The sequence below is a fragment of the Pleuronectes platessa genome, chromosome 18 (assembly GCF_947347685.1).
Source record: "Pleuronectes platessa chromosome 18, fPlePla1.1, whole genome shotgun sequence".
Taxonomy (NCBI): Eukaryota; Metazoa; Chordata; class Actinopteri; order Pleuronectiformes; family Pleuronectidae; genus Pleuronectes; species Pleuronectes platessa.
In genome coordinates this window covers 20,309,569-20,331,028 of record NC_070643.1, presented here as the reverse complement: position 1 = coordinate 20,331,028, position 21,460 = coordinate 20,309,569, and the positions used below count along the sequence as shown (strand labels likewise).

The 21,460-nt window shown below is 44.4% G+C and overlaps 1 protein-coding gene across 2 annotated transcripts in view; it reads right to left on the bottom strand.

Moving 5' to 3' along the window:
- The window catches only part of pkhd1l1.1 (PKHD1 like 1, tandem duplicate 1), a 37,264-nt gene that overhangs the window by 10,982 nt on the left and 4,822 nt on the right, over positions 1–21,460 (bottom strand). For both annotated transcript variants that reach the window (XM_053446494.1, XM_053446493.1), the window contains exons 10-48: positions 19,952–19,994; positions 19,771–19,841; positions 19,574–19,684; positions 18,209–18,298; positions 17,351–17,613; positions 17,170–17,246; positions 16,922–17,081; positions 15,373–15,508; positions 15,108–15,251; positions 14,863–15,017; positions 14,536–14,646; positions 14,248–14,397; positions 14,038–14,162; positions 13,784–13,947; positions 13,367–13,533; positions 12,161–12,293; positions 11,746–11,900; positions 11,126–11,248; positions 10,770–10,875; positions 10,460–10,567; positions 10,187–10,351; positions 9,940–10,061; positions 9,240–9,372; positions 8,248–8,440; positions 7,533–7,675; positions 7,229–7,333; positions 6,687–6,872; positions 5,978–6,151; positions 5,685–5,890; positions 4,197–5,169; positions 3,808–4,056; positions 3,570–3,719; positions 3,009–3,183; positions 2,180–2,336; positions 1,938–2,094; positions 1,491–1,700; positions 1,060–1,189; positions 632–873; positions 149–285 (exon numbers count right to left, since the gene is read on the bottom strand). In XM_053446494.1, the coding sequence (XP_053302469.1) occupies positions 149–285; positions 632–873; positions 1,060–1,189; positions 1,491–1,700; positions 1,938–2,094; positions 2,180–2,336; positions 3,009–3,183; positions 3,570–3,719; positions 3,808–4,056; positions 4,197–5,169; positions 5,685–5,890; positions 5,978–6,151; positions 6,687–6,872; positions 7,229–7,333; positions 7,533–7,675; positions 8,248–8,440; positions 9,240–9,372; positions 9,940–10,061; positions 10,187–10,351; positions 10,460–10,567; positions 10,770–10,875; positions 11,126–11,248; positions 11,746–11,900; positions 12,161–12,293; positions 13,367–13,533; positions 13,784–13,947; positions 14,038–14,162; positions 14,248–14,397; positions 14,536–14,646; positions 14,863–15,017; positions 15,108–15,251; positions 15,373–15,508; positions 16,922–17,081; positions 17,170–17,246; positions 17,351–17,613; positions 18,209–18,298; positions 19,574–19,684; positions 19,771–19,841; positions 19,952–19,994 (6,599 nt within the window). The remainder of the gene's footprint in view (positions 1–148; positions 286–631; positions 874–1,059; positions 1,190–1,490; positions 1,701–1,937; positions 2,095–2,179; positions 2,337–3,008; positions 3,184–3,569; positions 3,720–3,807; positions 4,057–4,196; positions 5,170–5,684; positions 5,891–5,977; positions 6,152–6,686; positions 6,873–7,228; positions 7,334–7,532; positions 7,676–8,247; positions 8,441–9,239; positions 9,373–9,939; positions 10,062–10,186; positions 10,352–10,459; positions 10,568–10,769; positions 10,876–11,125; positions 11,249–11,745; positions 11,901–12,160; positions 12,294–13,366; positions 13,534–13,783; positions 13,948–14,037; positions 14,163–14,247; positions 14,398–14,535; positions 14,647–14,862; positions 15,018–15,107; positions 15,252–15,372; positions 15,509–16,921; positions 17,082–17,169; positions 17,247–17,350; positions 17,614–18,208; positions 18,299–19,573; positions 19,685–19,770; positions 19,842–19,951; positions 19,995–21,460) is intronic.

Below are 21,460 nucleotides of genomic sequence, written 5' to 3'. Positions count from 1 at the left end.
CGAGAAAAATGCATAGAAGAATTACGGAGAATCTGAAGATGGGGGCTGCATGCTTAAACATTTGATTCTTGTTTATACCTGTGTTAAAAGGATCTATTTAGCTGAATTTACCACAAAACAAAAGGGAAACAATGAACAGACATTTCACCTGAACATGTTCGATTCGGCCGATCACGAGGTTCTCATTGGGTCGGGGTGCGTGGAACATGATGCAGCCTCCGAACTGATCGCTGCCCGCCTCCTCCCCGAACCGGCCTTGGAAACAGGTTTGAGTTGCGAACTCACCTGCAGCACAACGAGAGAAACTCTTTAGACCACAAACCTTCTTCAGCCTGATTGGTTCCCACAGTTAAGTCCACAACACACGTCCAGGTTGTTAAACTGCACATTGTAGATCGAGTTTTTATTCCCTAAATCAATTTGTTCAGAAGGTGTTATCTGGTTCCAGTAAAAATGGCATTATTTGATTTGATATTGATAGATCATTGATGAAAACACCAAGAAAAAAGTGATTCTAACTGGAAAGTATAGAAAAAATAAATGCTGCCGATTTTGAAAGTCACAGTGAAAAAACATTTAGTCTCATTTAATGTAAAAATCAATGTGACAGAATTCAAAATAAACTCAGCACCTGTGTTGAAGCCGTCAGGACAGGCTTCGATCTTGTCCTTCCACTCCTCGTGCTCAGCCCCTCGCACCACCACGTTCCTGGTGAGCAGACCCACCTCCGCTCGGGCATCGAACACCGTGCCGTCCGGCAGCGTGACGCTCACCCCGAGGTGAGTGTACTGCAGCGGCTCGGTCAGGGTCAGGGTCTTCTGGTCAGCCGACACTGAGGCGATGTGTCTCACCTCGTTTTCTCTCTGACTGTGTCTGGACACACAAAACAAACCACAGTGGATTCAAACGTGCTGCTGTGACAGAGATGTAACTGATATACTGAAATAAAGATCACAGCCCTTCACAAAACTTTAAACACATAAAGATGATGTATTGTATTTAGTTCTCCTCCAGATCAACTCCTCTCTGTACAACCATGTGTTTGAGGCCGGGCTCTACCTGTCCCCGGTCGACGCGATGACGATCTTGGCTCCAGCTTTCCAGGTCACCGCCTTCATCAGGGTCAGCGTGCTGGATCCACCGGTCGCAGTCTGGGCCAAGTGGGTCCAGGTGAGGGGAACAGGGATACCTGGAGAAACAGGTTGTGAACAATGACTTGCAGGTGAGGTGTCACCAGTAATAACTTTGCTGGAGGACACACAACTCAAATTACTTTGTCATCTTAACGTTACGTGACATGCTGACATGGGATCTGGGTTTTGGAGTATTTGGGTCAGTGATTCTAAGTAATTCAGTTTTTTCAAATGTTTGTATTTGTGGATCTATGGGAGACGATGATTGTGCGTTTATGTGTGAGCTGTGTTGTGTGTCTGTATCTTGAAACAGCAGATAAATGTAAAGTTGGAGCTTCTTGTTGTGTGTGTTTATACCGTGGAGGTCGAGCACCCCCTCTCTGACAGCCAGCGTCTTGGTTCCGTAAACAGGAAGTTCAGGTGAGCGCTGGTTCCCGTGCAGCGTGATGATGGCTTGATGCTGGAAAGGCTCCTCCTCCGTTCCAACCTGCAGGCGTCCCCCCTCTGTGATGAGGATGTTCTCTGCCTGCAGCTCGATGTCCGCTTCGTCAAACACCAACGTTCCTCCTGAGCACAGAGGATCAGCAGGTCAGAGAACAAATACTGAGACATCACAGTCGAGTGGCGTCTGGTGTGGAGCAGATACATGTCTGTGTGAATAATAATATATATGATCCCTTGGCCACCAGGTACACCGACACAATACAGAATTCAGAAAATGAGAAAGGAAGAAACATCTGACATCAAACCAGAATTTAAATTCATTTCTGTCTGTCATTGCAAATTCATGACAGAAGTGAAGACCTTTGATGAGAAGCATCTTGAGCACGGGGGTGCTGGAGTCCAGGAGGATGGTCTGGCCTTTGGTGATGACGGCGAACGTGCCCCTCTCTGGAGGAGACAGCCCCCCCCACGTGAACCTGGACGACCACACGTCGATGTAGAAGAAATCCGCGTTGTCCTGAAGAAGGAGACGAACACTGGGTGAGACACACTGTTGATGTGGACACGGGACGGACACGACGTGACCCCGGGTCGTCTCTCACCGTCCTGGCGATGCCTCGGTCTCCGACGCTGACTCGGACTTTGGTTTCCTGCGACTGCCGCTGGGCGCCGGTCACACAGACGACGTGTGTGTTGTTCGAGGACTGGACGTCGCACACGGAGCCGGCGATGGTCACGTTCACTTCATTCACGTTTGTGCTGTAAGATGAAGGAACGTGAAATAAAGATCAATATATCAACAGATAATAAATAACCCTATAAACATGTTATGATAATGCACCACATAAGAGAACAGTGCATTAGATATGTTATTTTATATAATACCTTACTTTAACGTACAATATCCTACTATAAAATAACAATAATATATATCACATAGAATAATGTTTGCAGTTTTTACTACATTATCACTTATATGTTACAATATGACTGGTTCATTATAGTTTTATGTGCTATAGATATACAAAAATAATATAATGCTATCATGTGCAGGATTGTAATATTCTACAATATATTTTTTAAAACATACAATTTTTTTTTATATAACATATTATATTACATTTAAGTGAAGTTATCTAAAAGTATGTAAACCAACAGATAAACAGATCAAGAATAAAGTGTTAATAGGAAGTAGACGTTGTGTGTGCATGTATAAAGTTGTGCATTGTAGTTTTACCTGTTTGTTTTGTTAATAATGATTTTGTGAATGTGATTATGTGTCCTCATATTACACCCACTGAAAGAAAGACATCCTGTGAGACAGGAGGAGTTGTGTCATGCAACCTGAGCGTTTCCTTCTTGGACCTTCACTCTGGGTGTGTCTTTGTATTGTGTGTTTGTTCACTTGGAGGAGCAGCTCCTCTACCGCACCTGAAACCGGAGCCGGTGATTGTGAGCCGCGTGCCGCCGGCCGTGCCTCCTCTCCTCGGAGAAACCTCGCTGATCCCTGGCGTCAGCTGAGATTTGTAGGTGAAGCCGTTTGACTTGTTGACGGCGTCCAGCAGGTTAATCACCTCAACCACGCAGCTCAGCTCTGACTGGGTGCCTGATGGGACACACACACACACACACGCACACAGACAGACGGGCAGACACACACATGCCACAACACAAGGATGGAAGAGTTAAGATGCGTGCATGAAGACAACAACCTGTCGGAGCTGTCTGTCAATTTCCACTGTGGTGAAAATCTGACAAGGACATAGTCTGTCTCCATTAGACCGTGTGTGTCTGTAACTAAAGATGACATAAACCAGTAAAGTCACATTCTTTGTGAACATGACGTCAGCTCTGAGTAGATTTATCTCACAGGTCCTGATGTGCAGCCTGTGACTGAAACAGGTCATATTTCTATTATATATCATTTAATTGATTGTGACATTGGCTGTTTTATCTGGGTCAAATAAAGAAGACCAGAAAGACTAGACTCACTGTTGTTGGACGGAGACTGGCAGTAGAGACGTGTGGACGTGGACATGTCTCTGTCGACGTCACACTCCCCCCCGCAGATGGTCACGGTGGAGCTGTGCGGGTCGAAGCCGGAGCCCTGGACGCTCAGCAGAGCTCCGCCACCGTAACTGCCTGATGACAGATGAGAGATCAGATCAGAGAAACATTCCAGGTTCATCAGAGTTTACAGCTTGGTTCTTTTCTCTGTGTCTCTTCTCACCCTGGTCGGGCTGCACGCCGCCCAGAGTCAGCTCGTACGTGAACGTGACCCCTGACAGGGCGTGACCTTTGACCTGGTGATTCAGCATGACCCCGTACGTCCCCCCGGGGTTGTCCCCCGCGGTGCACTGGACCTGTGTGTCGGAGGCCGAGGACACGTTGCAGGCCTTGTGGTTGATGGTGACGGAGATGAGCTGAGAGTCGTTTCCAAATCCTGAACCTGTCAGAGTGACGACTGAACCGCTCGGCCCTGTGGGACATGAACAGAGGGGGGGGACACGAGACAGGGGGGGGGCACAGGATTAGATGGAGGTGAATTTAACAAGCAGGGACACGGAGCATTTTGTGGTTTTATTCAGGTAAACACATGAAGAGGAGGAGGATAGTTACCGGTGGTGGGGCTGATGGAGCTGATGCTGGGGGTGTGGTTTGAGGAGTACGTGAAGCTGAGCGGAGGATACTTCACAGAGAGGACCCGGATGCTGACGGCCACCTGGCCCTCGCTGTGAGGAGGCGTCAGGCAGCGGAGGAGCCCCGGCGTCGCCTCCTGAATCTCACAGACCTGTTCCCCGACCGTCACGCTGGTGTTCCCCGGAGCGAAGCCGTTCCCCGTGAGGACCAGACGAGTTCCTCCTGCCGTGCTGCCCACGCTGGGGCTCAGGACGGCCTGGGCCCGGCTGCTCAGGGTGGGCTGACCGGATGCAAGGCCTTTGCTCCTCACGATCACTTTGACCGGGTGGTCGCCGGCGGGGAGAGCGTCCACTCGTATCGACACGTTGGCGTCTGACACGGCGGTGACTGCCAGTTCGATGCCGCCGGCGAAAACCACCACATCGTCCACACGGCTGCCGAACCCTGAGCCGGAGACCTTCACAGCCGTGAGACCACTGATGGCGTCGGGGGAGACGGCGGTGACGGTGGGAGTGATGGAGGAGGAGTACATGAAGGAGCAGTTTGAGTGACAGGAGCTCTGGATCCTGCCCGTCTGGAAGGTGACGTCACCGGTGTGCGGCTGAGAGGGAGAAGTGTCGCACACGATACGAGTGTAGTTGACCGACACAAACACACAAGCCTCGCCGGCTGCAGTCACCTGTCCCGCGGAGAAGCCGGAGCCGTGGATGGAGAGTCGGGTGTGGCCCGTGGTGCTGCCGAGGGGGGGGGAGACGGAGTCGACGGTGGGCAGGACCACGAAGCGGCGGGCGAGCTCGTTGGCCACGGCCACGATGGCAGAGCCCAGGTTGTTGACTCGGACCGACACGGGGAGGGCGACACCGACGGCGAGCTCGCTGCCGGGGCTGAGCCGGCAGAAGATCTCCGACTGAGAGCTGTTGATCACCTGACAGGGCTGACCCCCCACCGTCACCTGCAGGACACACAACCACAACTCACTTTAACACTGAGGGGCCGAACTCAAGGCTGAGAACAACACAGAGAGAGTCATTCGGTTAACAAGAGACATATTTTGACTATTGACTATCTTAATCATTTTGGAATTTCTTAACTTTCATTTGGTTTTACATTTTCTCATCTGTAACATTTTTATTCTTGTATTTCCTTTCCATAATGTTGAAAGATCTTCAAACCACTTTTAATTGGCTGCTCTTGTTTGTGTTCAATACTTAATTTAAAACTTTGCTTATAAAGGTTCTTTATAAATCACTTTTCTTATTATCATTATCAACAAGTAGCTGGAGAGATGCTAAAGACTTGAGTTGGACCCAACAACACGAAGCACATTATTGTATTTTAGTGAAGAGTTAGTGTATGAAATATTGTATTTATTAATTTATAAGCTACATGTTTAATATTTTGAAAGTACTTTGCTGTTACTGCATTTTAAACGTTCACATTAATGAGTCATTTAAAACCACGGCTGACCTCGTTAGCGCAGGCGGTGTCGCTGAGGCCGCTGCCCTGGATGTGGATGACCTGGTGATAGGTGCCCTGGTTGGGGGAGATGGAGGTGACTGTGGGGGTGAAGCAGGTGGAGGTGCCGAAGCAAAGTCCGCCTGAAGTCTGATTGGCGGCGGGGCACTGCGGGCTGGCCACACACTGAGGGGCGTCTCTGGCAACACGACGGGAGCCTGGAGGGGAGACGTGTTATAGTCTTTTATTTTGAAATACGGAATCATAACCGTGCTTTTTTATTTGATTCTCATCTGTATCTTTACCTCCGGTCACGTGTCTGGCCTCGATCCCCTCCACTGTGACGGACACCTTGCCGATCCCCGGCTGCCGGGCCTCGACCTTCACGACCCCCTGCAGCAGCTTGGCGTTGGCGCCGTCGATGAAGCCGCTGCTGTAGTAGTACACGCCGGGGGAGGTGAAGCGGTAGCTAAAGTGCCCTGAGGAAAAAGAGAGAGAGGGAGAGAAAGACTGTAATTATCTCACATAAAGGCTTGAAGCATACTTGGTGTGGATTCATTAAAAGGTTTGACACACGATGAAGTCTGCATCACATTCCTCGTGTGTCACGGCAAATGTTTAAGGGCTGTTTGATAATCCGATTTAAACGCGACCTCATCGAGGCGAGGTCGCGTTAAGGCCGCAGCTACGGTGATGATGGACCATAATGCATTGCAAGGAAGCGTGAGCGATAAAGCTTCACTGTTATTTAATTTCTCTTCTTATTCTGCGGGATTCTCACGTGTGTTTGTCAGTTTCTGAGACATTCTGGGAAATGGGAAATGAGAACTACAAATAAAAGGCTTATACATTCATTCCTATCTTAGAAAATTCTAACTCTTACATATATTTGTCACTAAACTGAAAGCCAGGTCATTTTAAGAACTTAATTTCCTCTTGAGTATCACAGTGACTGAGGTGTTTATCGCTGCTGAACTCTCCATGTAACCTCTGTTGATGAGCTAGTGGTTCTACCTTTGCTGGTTTTGGTGTCTCCGCTGGTGAATGCTCCTCCTTCGTATGTGGTGCCACTGGGGCTGGAAACGCTGAAGACCCTGTATCCCACCTTCTGGAAGGCCGGTGCCTCCCAGCGCCACATCACCGTGTCCCCCACCAGCACCGTGACTGAGGCGGGGCTCCATGCGTATCCCTGTCCATAAGCTGGGACAGACACAGACACATTTAAAGTTACTGACTGACAGATCAACACACACACACACAGGAGATTTTATTACTTGAGGTTAAGCAACGTGTCATTTAAATACTTGTAAATCCTATTTGAAATGTGGCTTATGATGGAAAGACACAGCTCAGATAGTTTTTTTTTATTCTTTAACATTGTCCTTGTCTCTTTTGGGACAGTTTCAAGGCGCCGACACGTTTAAGCTGCAGGTGACAGCTTCTTGGCTCGAAGCAGTTTTCTGTAAGTTAATCCTCGACCTTGTTGAGCTCAGGTTTTGTTTTGCTCAGATTCAGTTTGACACGCGAACGAACAATGGACAGAGACGTAGACGTACTTCTGTGGGATCCCTGATTGGTGACGGTGTGGGTCTTCTCCTCTGACTGCATCACACACTGCAGCTCGTTGGCGGAGGCGACCTCCACGTCGCACACAGCTTCTCCTGTCACACCACAAACAAACAGAAAACACGTGTGAGGTTTCACACAATAACGTTTTCCATATCGGACGTCAACGTGAAGAACCACCAGGAAGTAGTTTCCCGTTCACCCATAAGTCTGAGACCAGTTCCACTGTGGTCCCACTTGTTGGTATGGATTATGACTGTGTGCATTTTAATTCCCGGTCTTTGTGTTGCTCACCAATAGAGACCTTGTTGTCGGACGTGTTGTTACTGAAACCAGAGCCAGAGACGGTGAGCCGGGTCCCTCCCATTAAGGAGCCCAACAGGGGGAAGATGCTGTAGACCTCCAGGATGTATTCAATGGTTCCATTCAAACCGCTTCTGTGAAACAAAAAACAGAAAGAGTCGGAAATGAATCAGTTCAGTTGATCACTATCCCTCACTGGCGGTCGCACAACGAGTTTCTATTCAGGATAAACCAAATATAATCATCTCTCAAATCCATATAGATTTATCTTATTTCTAATATCCTGTATTGTACATATAGATAAATATGGGTTGTATCCTATGTATATTTATATGGGAATGAAATTAGGTCTCCTCGATTTGATAGGTGGTTTTGTGCATTTATTTAAGTTTTATATTAAATAAAAAAACTATTAAGAGTTGTTTAAAAAAAGCTATTATCTAAACACATTTACTCACTTACTGTATTTGAGCCTATAACCAGCTCCCCCTCCAGCAGCTACAAGAGTAAAATGTTGTTTTGTTTATTTTTTTGACACAATTTCCGACTCACTTAAACTAATCTCCTTCTTTTCTGCTCATTTGTTGAGTTTATGAACTGATTTGTTTTCCCTTCCCTGAGATTTGTGAGCATATCCTGATGAACATATTTAGGAGGTAGGAACATTGAGCAGATACTATGTGAGAGTACTTCTAAGTATCTTTACCTCATCTTTGCATATCCGAGATTCTTGACCTGCACGTCCACCTTGTACAGACCAGGCGGCAGCACGGGGAGGTGACAGCTGATGTTACTTTCCGCCCAGTGCACGGGGACACACTCCGTTCCGCCCACGTACACGGCGCTGGCATTACCTCCGTCTCCCAGGAAGTTACCCTGGAGGGTGAGAAGGCGGCGTTCTACAAACCGGAGACACAAAAAAAGATGTGACACGTTAACGACATGAACAAATTATTCTATCGCTCAACTGGCAACATAATGATCAGTTGTCACTTGACTTAATCCCCTTTTGAATCTTTTGGAAATGTTCCACTCTTTGTTCTACAGGTTTACTTCTCGTCTGCATGCTTCTGTATTGTCTTTTATAATTACAAATGTCCTGAGCTCAGATTCTCAAGGTTTGACAAAAGCAATAGAAAAAAACAAAGGAAAACCTGTGAGTCAACATAACACAACGCCAGAACACAACTCTGGAGGTGTCAGCGACAACAAAAGATTGTGACACGACGCGCTAAGCTCCTGGTGCCACATGTAATTAGACTGATATGATGTGTTCAACAATTAGAGAGGCAATTCACACGCGGGCTAAGAGCTTCACGATCTTGCAACAGGACAAACGCACAAAGATAATCTTCATTCTTTAACATTGTCATTGTCAGAGAAACAATTCAGTCCTGAAACACTAATGTGCCTTGAGTTGTACAGTGTTTGTTTTGTGACAGAAGAAGGACACGAAATGACATCCTGTTCTTTTTCATTAAACAAAGGACAAGCAGAGCACAGACAGCATCACAGGCAGACAGATCAGATTTCTATTGACCTTCAAGAACAAAACCCATCCTGCCCATTTTACATCTACACAAATAAAAGAAGATCATCCCAGTGCTCTTCTGAATTCACCGCTCCCTAGAACCATTTACTGTGTCCAGATCTCTCCTCCCCGAGAGTTCATTAAACATTTCACTGGTCTCAACTCACCGAACACTGTGGAGGTGAACAGACTCAGGTCTGTGATACCAGGCGTGGGCAGCAGGTCGTAGGTGAAGGAGCTGTCGGCCGTCTCACTCATGTTCCCCACCGCCACTGTCACCGTCTGTGATCCATTAAGACCCTGACAGAAGAAAGAAGAAGGACTTATTAATCATGAAATGAAATAAAAGTGCGTTATTAAGAGCCGAGGTTCTTTGACAGCGAACCTCGAGCTTTATAACATTTGTCAATGAGCTGAAAAGGTGAGTCCATGTTTGTATTTATATATAAAGATGTACAACATGACAGCTCCCGAGAAGTGAAGCTGAATCATCTTGTTTGCCTCCTGGTGGTTGACTTCGTTAAAGGACATAAACCTCCTCCATGTTTGCAGATGGGATATGAATCAAAGTAAAAAGAACAAGACTCTGATGTTAATTAGTTATTTGATGCTTTAAGAACTACTGCTTATAGCTTTAACTGAAGGAAGTAGAGACACATCTTCCTTCTGTGTTTACCAACAATTATCTTTAGGTCACTGGCAGACTCTTAGTAGGTTTCAGTTTAGTTAAATCCCCGCACTCACAACCTGGAGCCACAGTTTGCAAGAGTTAGTGCAGTACCTTGTTTTAAAGAAGCCATGAAAAACGCCACGTGTTAACCTTGAGGTAGAATGCTAGTTGATATAACTGGGAGTCTGAACACTTACCGCTGGTGTTCTGCATCTCAGCTCAGTGTCACTGGTGTAAACCAGCGTGCACTCGACACTGCCGAGAGTCACACTGGTGTTCGGACTGAAGCCGAAGCCTTTCACCGTCAGCAGAGTGCCACCTGGAGAGAAACAGAAGAGAAGATCTCAGTCTCGATTTGATCAAACCATGTAGAATATCATACTTTCTGGGGTTTTTATTTCATTGCAGCTGTTTGACAGGTTGTTTGTTTGAGCTGTGCCGTACCTCCCAGACTCCCCGACAGCGGGGAGAAGGACGACACGATGAGCTGGTAGGTGAAGTGGCTGGTGTTGCCAGATGCATAGCGTGTATTTCCCAGTGAGGGGAAGGTGACAGACACTGGGTAGGTTCCAGCGCTGGCACGGCCCAGTCTGCACACCTGGGAGGTCGCTGGAATAAATACAAAAAAGTTTTAATTCAAAACTTCCTCCTGATTGAAAGCTGCCGAATAATAACAACAACCTGAAGCTGTCACTTGTCAAAACGTGTCCCACTTACGTGTGGTCTGCTCAACATGGCACCTGACCTGTCCCACCATGATGGAGGCGTTTTCGTTGGCGAAGCCCGTCCCAGTAACAGTCAGAAGAGTCCCCAGTCCATTTGATCCTGAAGAGAAGAGGTACCATTCATCACCACATGTACATACAGGAGGCTGTAGATATTGATTTATCTTTCTTCGATTATTAAATATTAAAAAATGATATCTATATAAAGCTGCACCGGATGTTTGGCACGTGTTTTATACCAAATCCTCCATCGAGTCCATTTCATTTAACCCAATAAAGCAGCTGATATGTTCAAAGTTCACCTTGAGATGGGCTGATCCCAGTCACCACTGGAGTCTTCCGCTCGGACCATTCAAACCCACAGTCCCCAGCACACTTTGAGGGAATGCCATTGATGGAAACCTCCACCTGTGAAGAACATAAAGAAAATTCCTCAACAAGAATAATGTGAAGCATGTGAAGCCGCTACAGGGGAATTACCACAGAATAACAGAAGAGTGCATCTGTCAATCACTTCAACACAAAGACAGAACTAAGTGGAATGAATTCCTGCCTGGAGGCACAAAATTAAACCATAGGTTAATGCCAACAGGAAAAACAGGTGAGTAATAGCCAAAATCCTAATGTTCCTGAGGCTGTTTGAATCATTTTGTTTTACCTGTGGTTTGAGTTCCAAGACACGGAAGAAGTCTCCTCCCAGTTTGTAAATATACAGTCCTCCCATTCTCCTCTGTTGAGCGCTAACAACTGCGTTTCCTCCCACAACCGAGGAGCTGTTGATCTGTAATGAGAATAAGACACAATCTGGTCAGAACAGGCGATATTCAGAGTGAATAAACACTAATACACAACATTCACATTCATATTTACTCATATTCAATACTACAGGAACTGTAACCTCTGTATTGCTACTTCCACTGATACTTATAAAAGTATTACTGGTACTTTTAACGGTATTACAGTAGCTGGAGTAGTAGTTTAGCTTTATTTTGCATTTGTACAAACTGCAGGGAAACAGATGTGAGAGCAGAGTTCAATACGCTGCATCTTTCTATCAGGACTTCTCCCCAAATTAAAACTATTTGATGGAAATTAAAACCAACAAATTACTACAAATAAATTAAGATAAAATAAAGTAGAATATTTTAATTAAATCATATCAATATTGGCTTGACAGAAAAGGGTTAGGATTAATCCCAAAAGTAAAGACTTTCAACTTTTTAACGGCTTTAAAAGTTGGTAAAACATGAATAACTAATGCTACCAGTGGAGTCTGACCTGGATCAAAGGCTGGCCTCCAGGGTTGGTGAGCCACTCAACCTTCCACTTGGGCTGTCGGCAGGTTCCCTGGGTCCAGACGCTGACCTGTCCCATCCCTGCGATTCCCTCCAGAGCGTACTTCAGGTCCTTGTCGCTGATGTCCACAGACAGACCTGAGAACGAGCACTGTTTGTGTTAGACTCGTCCCTGTAGAAGAAACTCTGACACGTGTGTGGGACTTGGAATCTTTAATACATGTGTTACTGTCCCGATGAAGTGTTGTGAGGAGCTTTGGTCAATTAAACGACAAGAAATCATTGCTGTGGCACAGATACCACAAGGACAACCTCCCACATAGTGACTCGTATAAATATAGAACTTGTTTATTCATAGGGAGCAAACACTACACATGTGCGATCACACTCTGATCTACCTTCAGCTCTTCCTCCATAGATCTCCACATCGAATGTGCCGGTCAGCGGCGGCGAGGCGGCGTGCAGCCGAGTGACGCTGACGATGGCTGCTCCTTCCCTGAACTCGGCCATGTTCTCGCTGCTGTTAGACTTCTTTGAAATTAGAAGTGGAAGAAGCAGAGAGTTACAAAAGACACCTGTTCCATTTTCACTGATACACAACCTTGTGTAGTTTTGTGTTCATGTTTTTAAAGGCTAATATAAGAAAGGACGCTGTAAACTAGCGAAGGAGATAAAAGCTGTGAGCTGTTGAACCGGTCGGTATCACAATAGAAATAAAATAATGAAATATTTAACCTTGTTTCTCTGCTTAGTTGAAAAAATATATATTTTGTATTTTCAAGGGAGAAGTTGTTTGTACAAAACTTAACCACAGAGGCACAAGGATTAATTTTTTTTTTATACAAACTGCAGAATGATGATGATCGACTGTCGTAACAGTCGTCCCTGAATCTGTTGAAATCTATTCGGGAGACGATGACTGTACAGCCTGTCGAGACATGACACTCTACACCGGGTCATTGTGGCGCCTCTACTGCAACTTGTATCACATGACTGCAGGCGACTGGTCATTTCCTCTGTGTTCCTGAATCACGCTGCTCACTGCTCTGACAAATCATCGTTTCCTCGTGGAACTGCTTTGAGAATCGTGACCTGGATGAATCCTGCTCCTCGGTAAAGTCTTGTATTGACTTTTATTACAGACCCTATAATGAAACTTTAATTTGGATGGCACGCTGACTCAGAGACCTGATGCTGCAGGTTTCATTTCCGACCTCAGGCTTTTCCTTATTTGGATTTTATTTCCAAGGACTCAAAAGCCGGGCGGATTAGAGCCTCCTCATTGTTGCTCCATCACACTCACACTGCACCAGAGCGAATGGGAATCACCCGTCTTCTGTAACACACTTATACTCTCCTATACACAGTAGGGAGCTTAATGTTTTGGGGAGTGTCTGATTAACTCACAGACGGATGCCACTTGCTTGCTTAATATTAGACATTCTGCTTTTTCAAAATGTGGGTTTCCTGGTCCTGAATAACAAAATGAAGCTAAACTAGACACACAATTAATTGCGTGTCAATTGCTCCAATGCAAGAATCTGCAGGCAATAAATCCTTAATATGACACAGTTTCTCTAAATATAAGTTAATTAATCCTTTACCTGCAGGAAGCCGACTTCTATCATCTGGAAATCGAACGCACAATCCACCGGCGTGGCTTTGATCCTGTAGCTCATCTGGGAACCAGCTGTGACTCTGGTCACAGAGATCTCATCCAAGGAACGTCCCACGTGCTCAAACGGTGGAGGCCTCCTCATGAGGGTCACGACTGGGAGAAACAACACAGATCCTCAAAGTTAAATATTGAACGTTAACGTCTTGGGATTAGTGATCAGTCCTTCTTATAAGAATCACTATGAAATTCAAGAAAGAATGATGTGCTGTCAAACAAATTTCTGATTGTGCTTAATGCATTTAAAACTGGATTAACTATTTTGTCTATCACATGCAATTAACAGTAAACTAATTAAATAATTAACTTTTGCACAGTTGACTGGGATATTAAATAAGCTGTGTACCGTTCTCATCCCTTGTGGTCGGCCTCTTTCCAATGTAAATGGCGTCCACGTAGTAGTCCGCCCCGGAGGCGTCGTGGTAGAGGTAGAGCTCCCGCAGGTAGTACTGGCTGCCGATGTATTCTGTCTGCACAGAACTCAGCAGGTCCATGCATTTGTAACTCCATCTGTGAAGGAAGAACAATCAAAGTTATTCAAGAAAGGGTTTTTACAGTTTCTGACAAATCAAAAGTAAAGTTTTATATATTTTAACCGACTTTTGGCTTTTGGAGAAGACTGTGCTGATCATCGTGGTCTGTGTCCCGGTTCGACCGTAACTGTTGCGATAGGAGAATTTAATTCCAACCTCTTCCTTCAACAGTCCCTTGTAGGCAAAACAAAGCTGGAACAATGACAGAAAAAGTTAAATTCCAGACTGTGCTCAAACCAGCATGGCTAATAACATGTGTATTACCAGATGTTGTTACCGTGGAATATGAGTCCAGTGAGATTTGTCCATATAGTTTGCCGGGCTCTTGAGTGTAAAACTCCTTGAAAAGGGCATGGGCGTTCTTCAGTGACCACAGGCCACAGAAACCAGAGTATTTCACTGGAGTCCACCCCGCAGCATTATCAAACTGGTGACCAAACAAAAACGCCCAATTCAGATACTGGTCCGGTAAGTTACCTGAGCTTGACCCAAAAGTGTTAGTTGCATTTCTCATTTGATTTTACTGATTAAAGAAAACAGAGATTATTTTTTTGCCTTCGCTGACCCGAGAGTTTTCGCTTTCAAAATCGTTGAAGTATTTCACGTCGCTGCCCTCGGGGGTCAGGAGCTCCGCGGGACACTCGGCCTGCATCGTGTCCTCCAGAGCCGACTGCACCTGTTCACGGTCACAAGAGGAGGACGTCAGTATCGTGTCTGCAGGTTCGAGCCTGAATGTACTGCACATCCACTCGAGGAGTCATTACATCAAGATCATCACAGGTTTACTTAAGAGTTTGCAGAACTGGGGGATTCTGAATTTTCCAGTAAAGTCTTGTCAGAATTGAGAATAATGAGATTTACAGTTAAAAGATGTTTTTTTTTCGTGACAGACCTGAGCCTCAGTTGCGTTATAGGCGATGGGTTTAGTTGGGACTCCCCCCCAGAGCAGAGTGAACGTCTCCATGTTGCTTCTCCCCTTGGTGACCTCCACAACCGAGACGTTGGTGTCCGAGCCAAACACCTCATGGTGAAGAGGTTTGAAATCACCTGCAGTCAAAAAGACAAACATTAGTAGCTGCAGACATCAATCCCCCCCCCCCCACCCCCCCCCGGACGTGTCTTTCTATCTCTTCTCACCTCTGTCTGAATTGAATGTGACTAAGTAGTCGGATCTTTGGCTGGAGTCCTGCTTGGTGACCTGAACCGTGTCAGGTTTGATGGACCAGAGGCTGTTCAAGGCTTTTTCCACCACATCTGCTGAGGCGCTGACGGGGATTGGAGCTGAAGAAGACACACGCAACGTTAAACATGGTTTCATTAGATCAGTCTTGAGGGTGTTTGGTTCTGAGGTAATGCTGTAAAGCCCCAATCTGTCCAGTTAACCCAGTGAGTTCTCTCGTACCGGTCTTGGCGTTGCCGTAGCCCAGGCTGAAGAAGACGCTGCCACAGAGGTAAGAGTCACAGCTGCTGCTGACGCTCACGTTCTGAACCTCCTGGACTGCAGCAGTGCTGTTCGGCCACGAGTCAAAGGAAACCAGCTGAGGGACAGTGAGAAGGAACTTTAGAGGTGAATCCAGAGTCATCACAGGGAATTAACATTCATAATTGTGTAAATATGTGCTGTTCAACACCATGGTGTTATTCCCCTAACACCCAGCACCTCTCGACCTCCAGGTGCAGAATCAGATTTATGATAATTAACGTGTTTTGCCAAGTTAACTGCTTTAGCTCAACTTTTAGCATAAAGATAAGAGCTCAGTATAAATTCTCTCATCTAAAAAAAAAAAGACTCGCTCCCTGTTATTCAAAGCTAAGCTAATAATCACTTAGAAATTGGATGTAGCCTTTAGCATACAGATAACAGAGCAGTATAAAACCTACATTTCAAGTATTTATTTTCCATTTTCCAAAATCCTGAACACGTTTTCTATTCGTTATGGTGATTTATTTAACCACATTAGCAACAGGTAAGGTAGGTTAGCATCCCTTAGGGTAGGTAAGCATCAGGTAAGGTATATTAGCATCAGGTTAGCATCAGGTAAGATAGATTAGCAAAAGGTTAGCAAACAGTCAAGGTGGGTTGGCATCAGGTAAGATAGATTAGCAACAGGTTAGCAACAGGTAAGTTAGTTAAGCATCCCTTAGGGTAGGTTAGCATCAGGTTAGGTATGTTAGCATCAGGTTAGCATCAGGTAAGATAGATTAGCAACAGGTTAGCAAACAGTCAAGGTGGGTTGGCATCAGGTAAGATAGATTAGCAACAGGTTAGCAACAGGTAAGTTAGTTAAGCATCCCTTAGGGTAGGTTAGCATCAGGTTAGGTATGTTAGCATCAGGTTAGCATCAGGTAAGATAGATTAGCAACAGGTTAGCAACAGTTTAGGTAGGTTAGCATCAGGTTAGCATCAGCTAAGATAGATTAGCAACAGGTTAGCAATAGTTAAGGTAGGTTAGCATCAGGTTAGCATCAGGTAAGATAGATTAGCAACAGGTTTAGCAATAGTTAAGGTCGGTTAGCATCAGATTAGCAAAAGGTTAGCAACAGTCAAGGTGGGTTGGCATCAGGTAAGATAGATTAGCAACAGGTTAGCAACAGGTAAATTAGTTTAGCATCCCTTAGGGTAGGTTAGCATCAGGTTAGGTATGTTAGCATCAGGTTAGCATCAGGTAAGATAGATTAGCAACAGGTTAGCAACAGTTTAGGTAGGTTAGCATCAGGTTAGCATCAGCTAAGATAGATTAGCAACAGGTTAGCAACAGGTTAGCAATAGTTAAGGTAGGTTAGCATCAGGTTAGCATCAGGTAAGATAGATTAGCAACAGGTTTAGCAATAGTTAAGGTAGGTTAGCATCGGGTTAGCAATAGGTTAATTAGTTTAGCATCCCTTAAGGTAGGTTAACATCAGGTTAGGTACATTAGCATCAGGTTAGCATCAGATGAGGCGCCACACACCTGCTCCTCGTCGAACACGTCATATCGAGCCACGATGAGCTGGATCTCGTTGAGAGCCTCCCTGGTCTGGTATTGTGTATAAGAGGACTTCTCGCTGATCAAGCCGATGTTCAAACCTGCTGCAGCGCCGTACTGCTGTTGTAATACTTCGATGTAGTAGCTGGAGACAAAGGGAGATTTGTTGGTTCACGTATAAGTTCTCAGCAGCAGTAGAACACATGTTGGAGGATTCGTGAAGCCATGCTTACGGTTTTCCTTTCTCGAGAACCATCACTTGAGACACAGAGTTTTGACTGGTATAACGTGGCTGGTTCATTAGTTTGACCTAAAGTGGAGGATGTAAAAAATGAGTTGATATCATGTGAATATATAAATTTGAGATCCATTTGTATAATGTTATTTAGCTTGAACTAAACTGTCATGTCATACTTTGTCTTCAGGGCGATCGGAGTTGCTGAAGTAGAGTTCACATGAGTCGTCACACTGCATGGTTATCTTGAAGTTACCGCTGGCTGGAGGGACAATGAAGCCTCTGAGTCGTGAGCAGAAGTTGAACCCAGATGGGAAGCCATGCTGCAAGGAGTCGACCCACTGGGACCAGTATCCCGTCGTGTTCTCGTTGTAGGTCCAGATGTCGGTCAAGGCATAGGTTTTAGTGTTGTTCCACACTTCCAGCTTGAAACCTCGGCTACCTGAAGTGGGAAATAAACAAACACACAAGGAATGACCAGGACATTCAGAGTTCTTTCTCTTTGGCTTTAAAACAAATTCGACAAAAAATTAAAAATGTATTTGTCTGGTAAAGCCAAGGTCTTGTTGGTCATGCCCCTGCTAAAATACTTTTAAATCAGGTTGGCTCTCAGGAAATCTGTATTAAAACATGTTAATAATGAATTTAACATTTAACATTTAGTATGCAGATAAGAGAGAAGTATAAAAATCCCCCATCTGAAATTGGACTGGCCGGTTTCTCCCGTTTCCAGTCTTTGGGGTTAGCAACCCTTTGATGCGTGAATAAAAACACGCATTTGTCTCAGTCAAATAACAAATTATCTCCTCACGGCACAAAGCAAATCAAAGACCTGATGGACCGTGACAAGTGATAAGACATCTTCCAGTAAACTGGGTTCTCAGGAAGCTGCTTTAAATTCTTCCAGTGATCGAGTTGACAATGGAAGTTCAGGCGCTGAACGAACAATGACACAGCAACAAACACTGAGATGGTTTGAGACAAGTGAAGCCCGCATCTCATTACAGGACAAAGACAGAGAGACGGCATGTCCCCACCTGGGAAGACGCTGTTGTTGTTCATCTGGTGCTCGGCAGTTCTGCACATGATTCTGTCATCGGACACCATCTTGATTTCACAAGGCAGACCTGAAGAAAGAAAACTGTCCGGTGAATGACAGTACAAAATAACATTCCACTGCCACGACCTTATCTTTATTATCATGTGAGAAGTTTCGATCGAGAATCTTCTTCTTTCCTGGAAATAGAATTATTGCTTTTGTCCAGGTACAAAATCAAGAGGAGCTCTCAACCCTTTTACTTCACAAGACATTTGTACATCTAGTACTGCACTGTGCTTAAAAAGGCTTAAAATACCATTGTGAGGTACTTTATTGACAATTTGTACTTCATAGTTTTAGTCCACTGTAGTAATATTAATAATAACACACTCATAGTATCCATTTCAACACGTTTTTTACTTTAAAGTAATACTCTGATTGCAATATTTTTATATAGATGTATTACTACTTAATAAGCTTTTCTGGTTTGTTAAATTGTACTTACTTTATGATAGTATAGGCTATATTGTCCAAAGTACCTCTATTTTCAGTGCTGGATTAAGATGCTTATAATTTATTATATGTAGTATTCTGTTCATGAGTGACTTGTTTGTACTATGCATCTTTCCTACATCTATTTATTGTTGTGACATCCCAGTTTACAAGATGAAGGTATTTGTGATCGTAGACATATTCAGAAATACTCACACAAGTATATTTTGTGAATGGTTGTTTAACTTAGACCATATGATTAATCTTTACTCTGGTCAGTTGCAGTTACACATGATTTTATCAATATATGAAATCTATTGTAGACATGAAGATCTTAACACATGTCATTAGATTAATTATTTCCTACGGTTCTACTGTCATTTTACACTATTATCTGGTTTATAATCATTTAAAATGTAACATATTATTTGTATTTACTTTCCCTCAACCGATTTCATTGCGGAGCTGAGATTGAGAAATAATGACTTCCCATACAAATGTGTCAATCATGAGCTGAACTCAAAGTCAACAGCTTGTTAAATGACTCATGCAATATTGTGACAGAGCGTCACGGTCTACTGTCTCTCAGTATCTCAGAAAATTCTCTTCTATTGTGCAGCAATTCTACCGCACATGTTTTCCTTTGTTGTAAAGTATGTGCACATTGTGTGGTGTTGAAAGGGATTACTACCACTGCACGACAATGGGTCCCAACCAGGTGGAGGGTTTTGTTTAGTGGAGACGCGCCACAACAATGCAGCAATACTTAAAACAGTGAAACAATATCGGTACAGCTGTGGGTGCTGGAAACTTGGCTGCAGCCAAGGAGTTTCTGTTCAAAGTTTTCCAAAACTCTGATCGTGACGTTTACCTCCAACGAGAACACGCGCCGGCCGATCGGTTTGGTCGAAGAAGCGTCCGTGGACGGTCAGCAGGGTTCCGCCCAGGACGCTGCCCTCGGATGGAGAGACTCCTGTCACCTCTGCTCGAGAGAAAGCAACAAACATGTCACCGTAACGAGACTCACTGAACATTCACTGTGAACACATGTCTGGCTGTGTGAAGTACCTGCGTAGGTCTGGACCATGGACAGTTTATCCACAGATGAAACCTTATACAGACTCAAATCGGTCGAACTCCTATAGAATGGAAAGATAAACATTATTAATGCAGTTGTGTGTGGTATCAGTTCACTTAACTGTATCTGGACGTCAACATATAAACACTTGGAGTTGGCACAATGCTTTACCTTCCAAATTCAGAATCCAGAATGTAGCTCAAGTTGTGATGCCCTGTTGGAAATCAAACGTAATAAGTGAAAAGCTGTTTGATCAATTTAAAAAATACACACATTAAATGCAGCTTATAACTGCAGAGCTGCCAACTTTTCAAAAAACCTTGGAGTGAGATTTTGTCGGGGGTGACCAACATTTTGCCGCGCACACAGCCACACACGTTGGTGGCTCAAATATCAGGGAATTGTTGGAATTTGGCGTTGTATCCATGTTGTTCGCTGCATTCTGGTGGCCTTTGGGGCCCGAAGTCGTTGATAGGAGCGGCCGACTGGAGATGGACAACATTGGTTACATTCTGTGACGCAAAGACATAGCTGAAGGTCCACCCCCAGGAAATGTTGGTTTAAGTAGATGTTGTTTCCTGCATTCTAGTGGATTTTTGGGTGGTATGCTAAAGATGTGCAATACCTGAACTTCTTCTGATTCATGTTCCTCTGATCATGACTTGTAGGGCCTTCTAGCCTTGAGCTGAACATTCAACCAGAAAACTATTGTTGTACCTCAATGACCACAATATAGCCTAATTAATAGACCTTTGTTTAAGATTTGACCAAGGTAGGTTGATTGAAATTTTGATTACAATGGTTTTCAACTAATTCTGAACTGAAACCTAACCTATATTTTAAATAATTGTATTCTTAAGAGCAGTTAATGATTTATGTTCGCCTCCCACCACACTTTCCATCAGACAAAAAAGTGCAACAAATAAAGTGCTTAACAGTAGCCTTTTTAAGCAACACAATGGACCCTCTTCCCCAAAATAAAATTTGTCTGGAGCCGCAAAACATATTTGATAACAAAGCTAATAAAGTTTTATATAAAGTTATACTATACTAAACTATGGTTTGTTGCATTTATGAAATTATCGAACAACAATAAAGAAAACTGTTGACATTTGATTGATATTTTTACCTGTTACAACAAAGGAAAAACCAAACGCTTATGAAGAGAAGAAAATACACAGGCAAGTGTCGGCCTACTTTGAAATATTTAAACACAGACCTTTGTTGGGTTATTTGAGTCCTCCCCGTATTTGTGGAAAATGTATGAAATAAGAAGTACCCTATTTTTAAATAAATAAAAACATATAGCTGCAGCCTAATAGCTTAAAAATATATATTTTAGTTGGCGAAATATTTAAACGAAAAGTGAGAGCAGGTCAGGCTGGAGGCGGACACAGAAACTGCAGCTCGGTAGAAACCAACTGCAGCTTCTGCTCTGATCAAGACGCTGAGCTCTGATCAGCTGAGACCAGAGAAACTCTGTGTTTTCACTGTTTCCACTGAGCAGCCGGTGAGTCAGTGACCAGCTCCTTCACGTGAACGAGCTCTGGTCTTGTGTCTCTGAGCGAGTGCGCGGGGCGGGGGGCGGAACTGCTTACTAGTCGACATGCGCACGCAACTAGTTAACTAGTGATGTGATAAAAGGTCACTAGATAACATGTAGGACAATACAGAATTTCA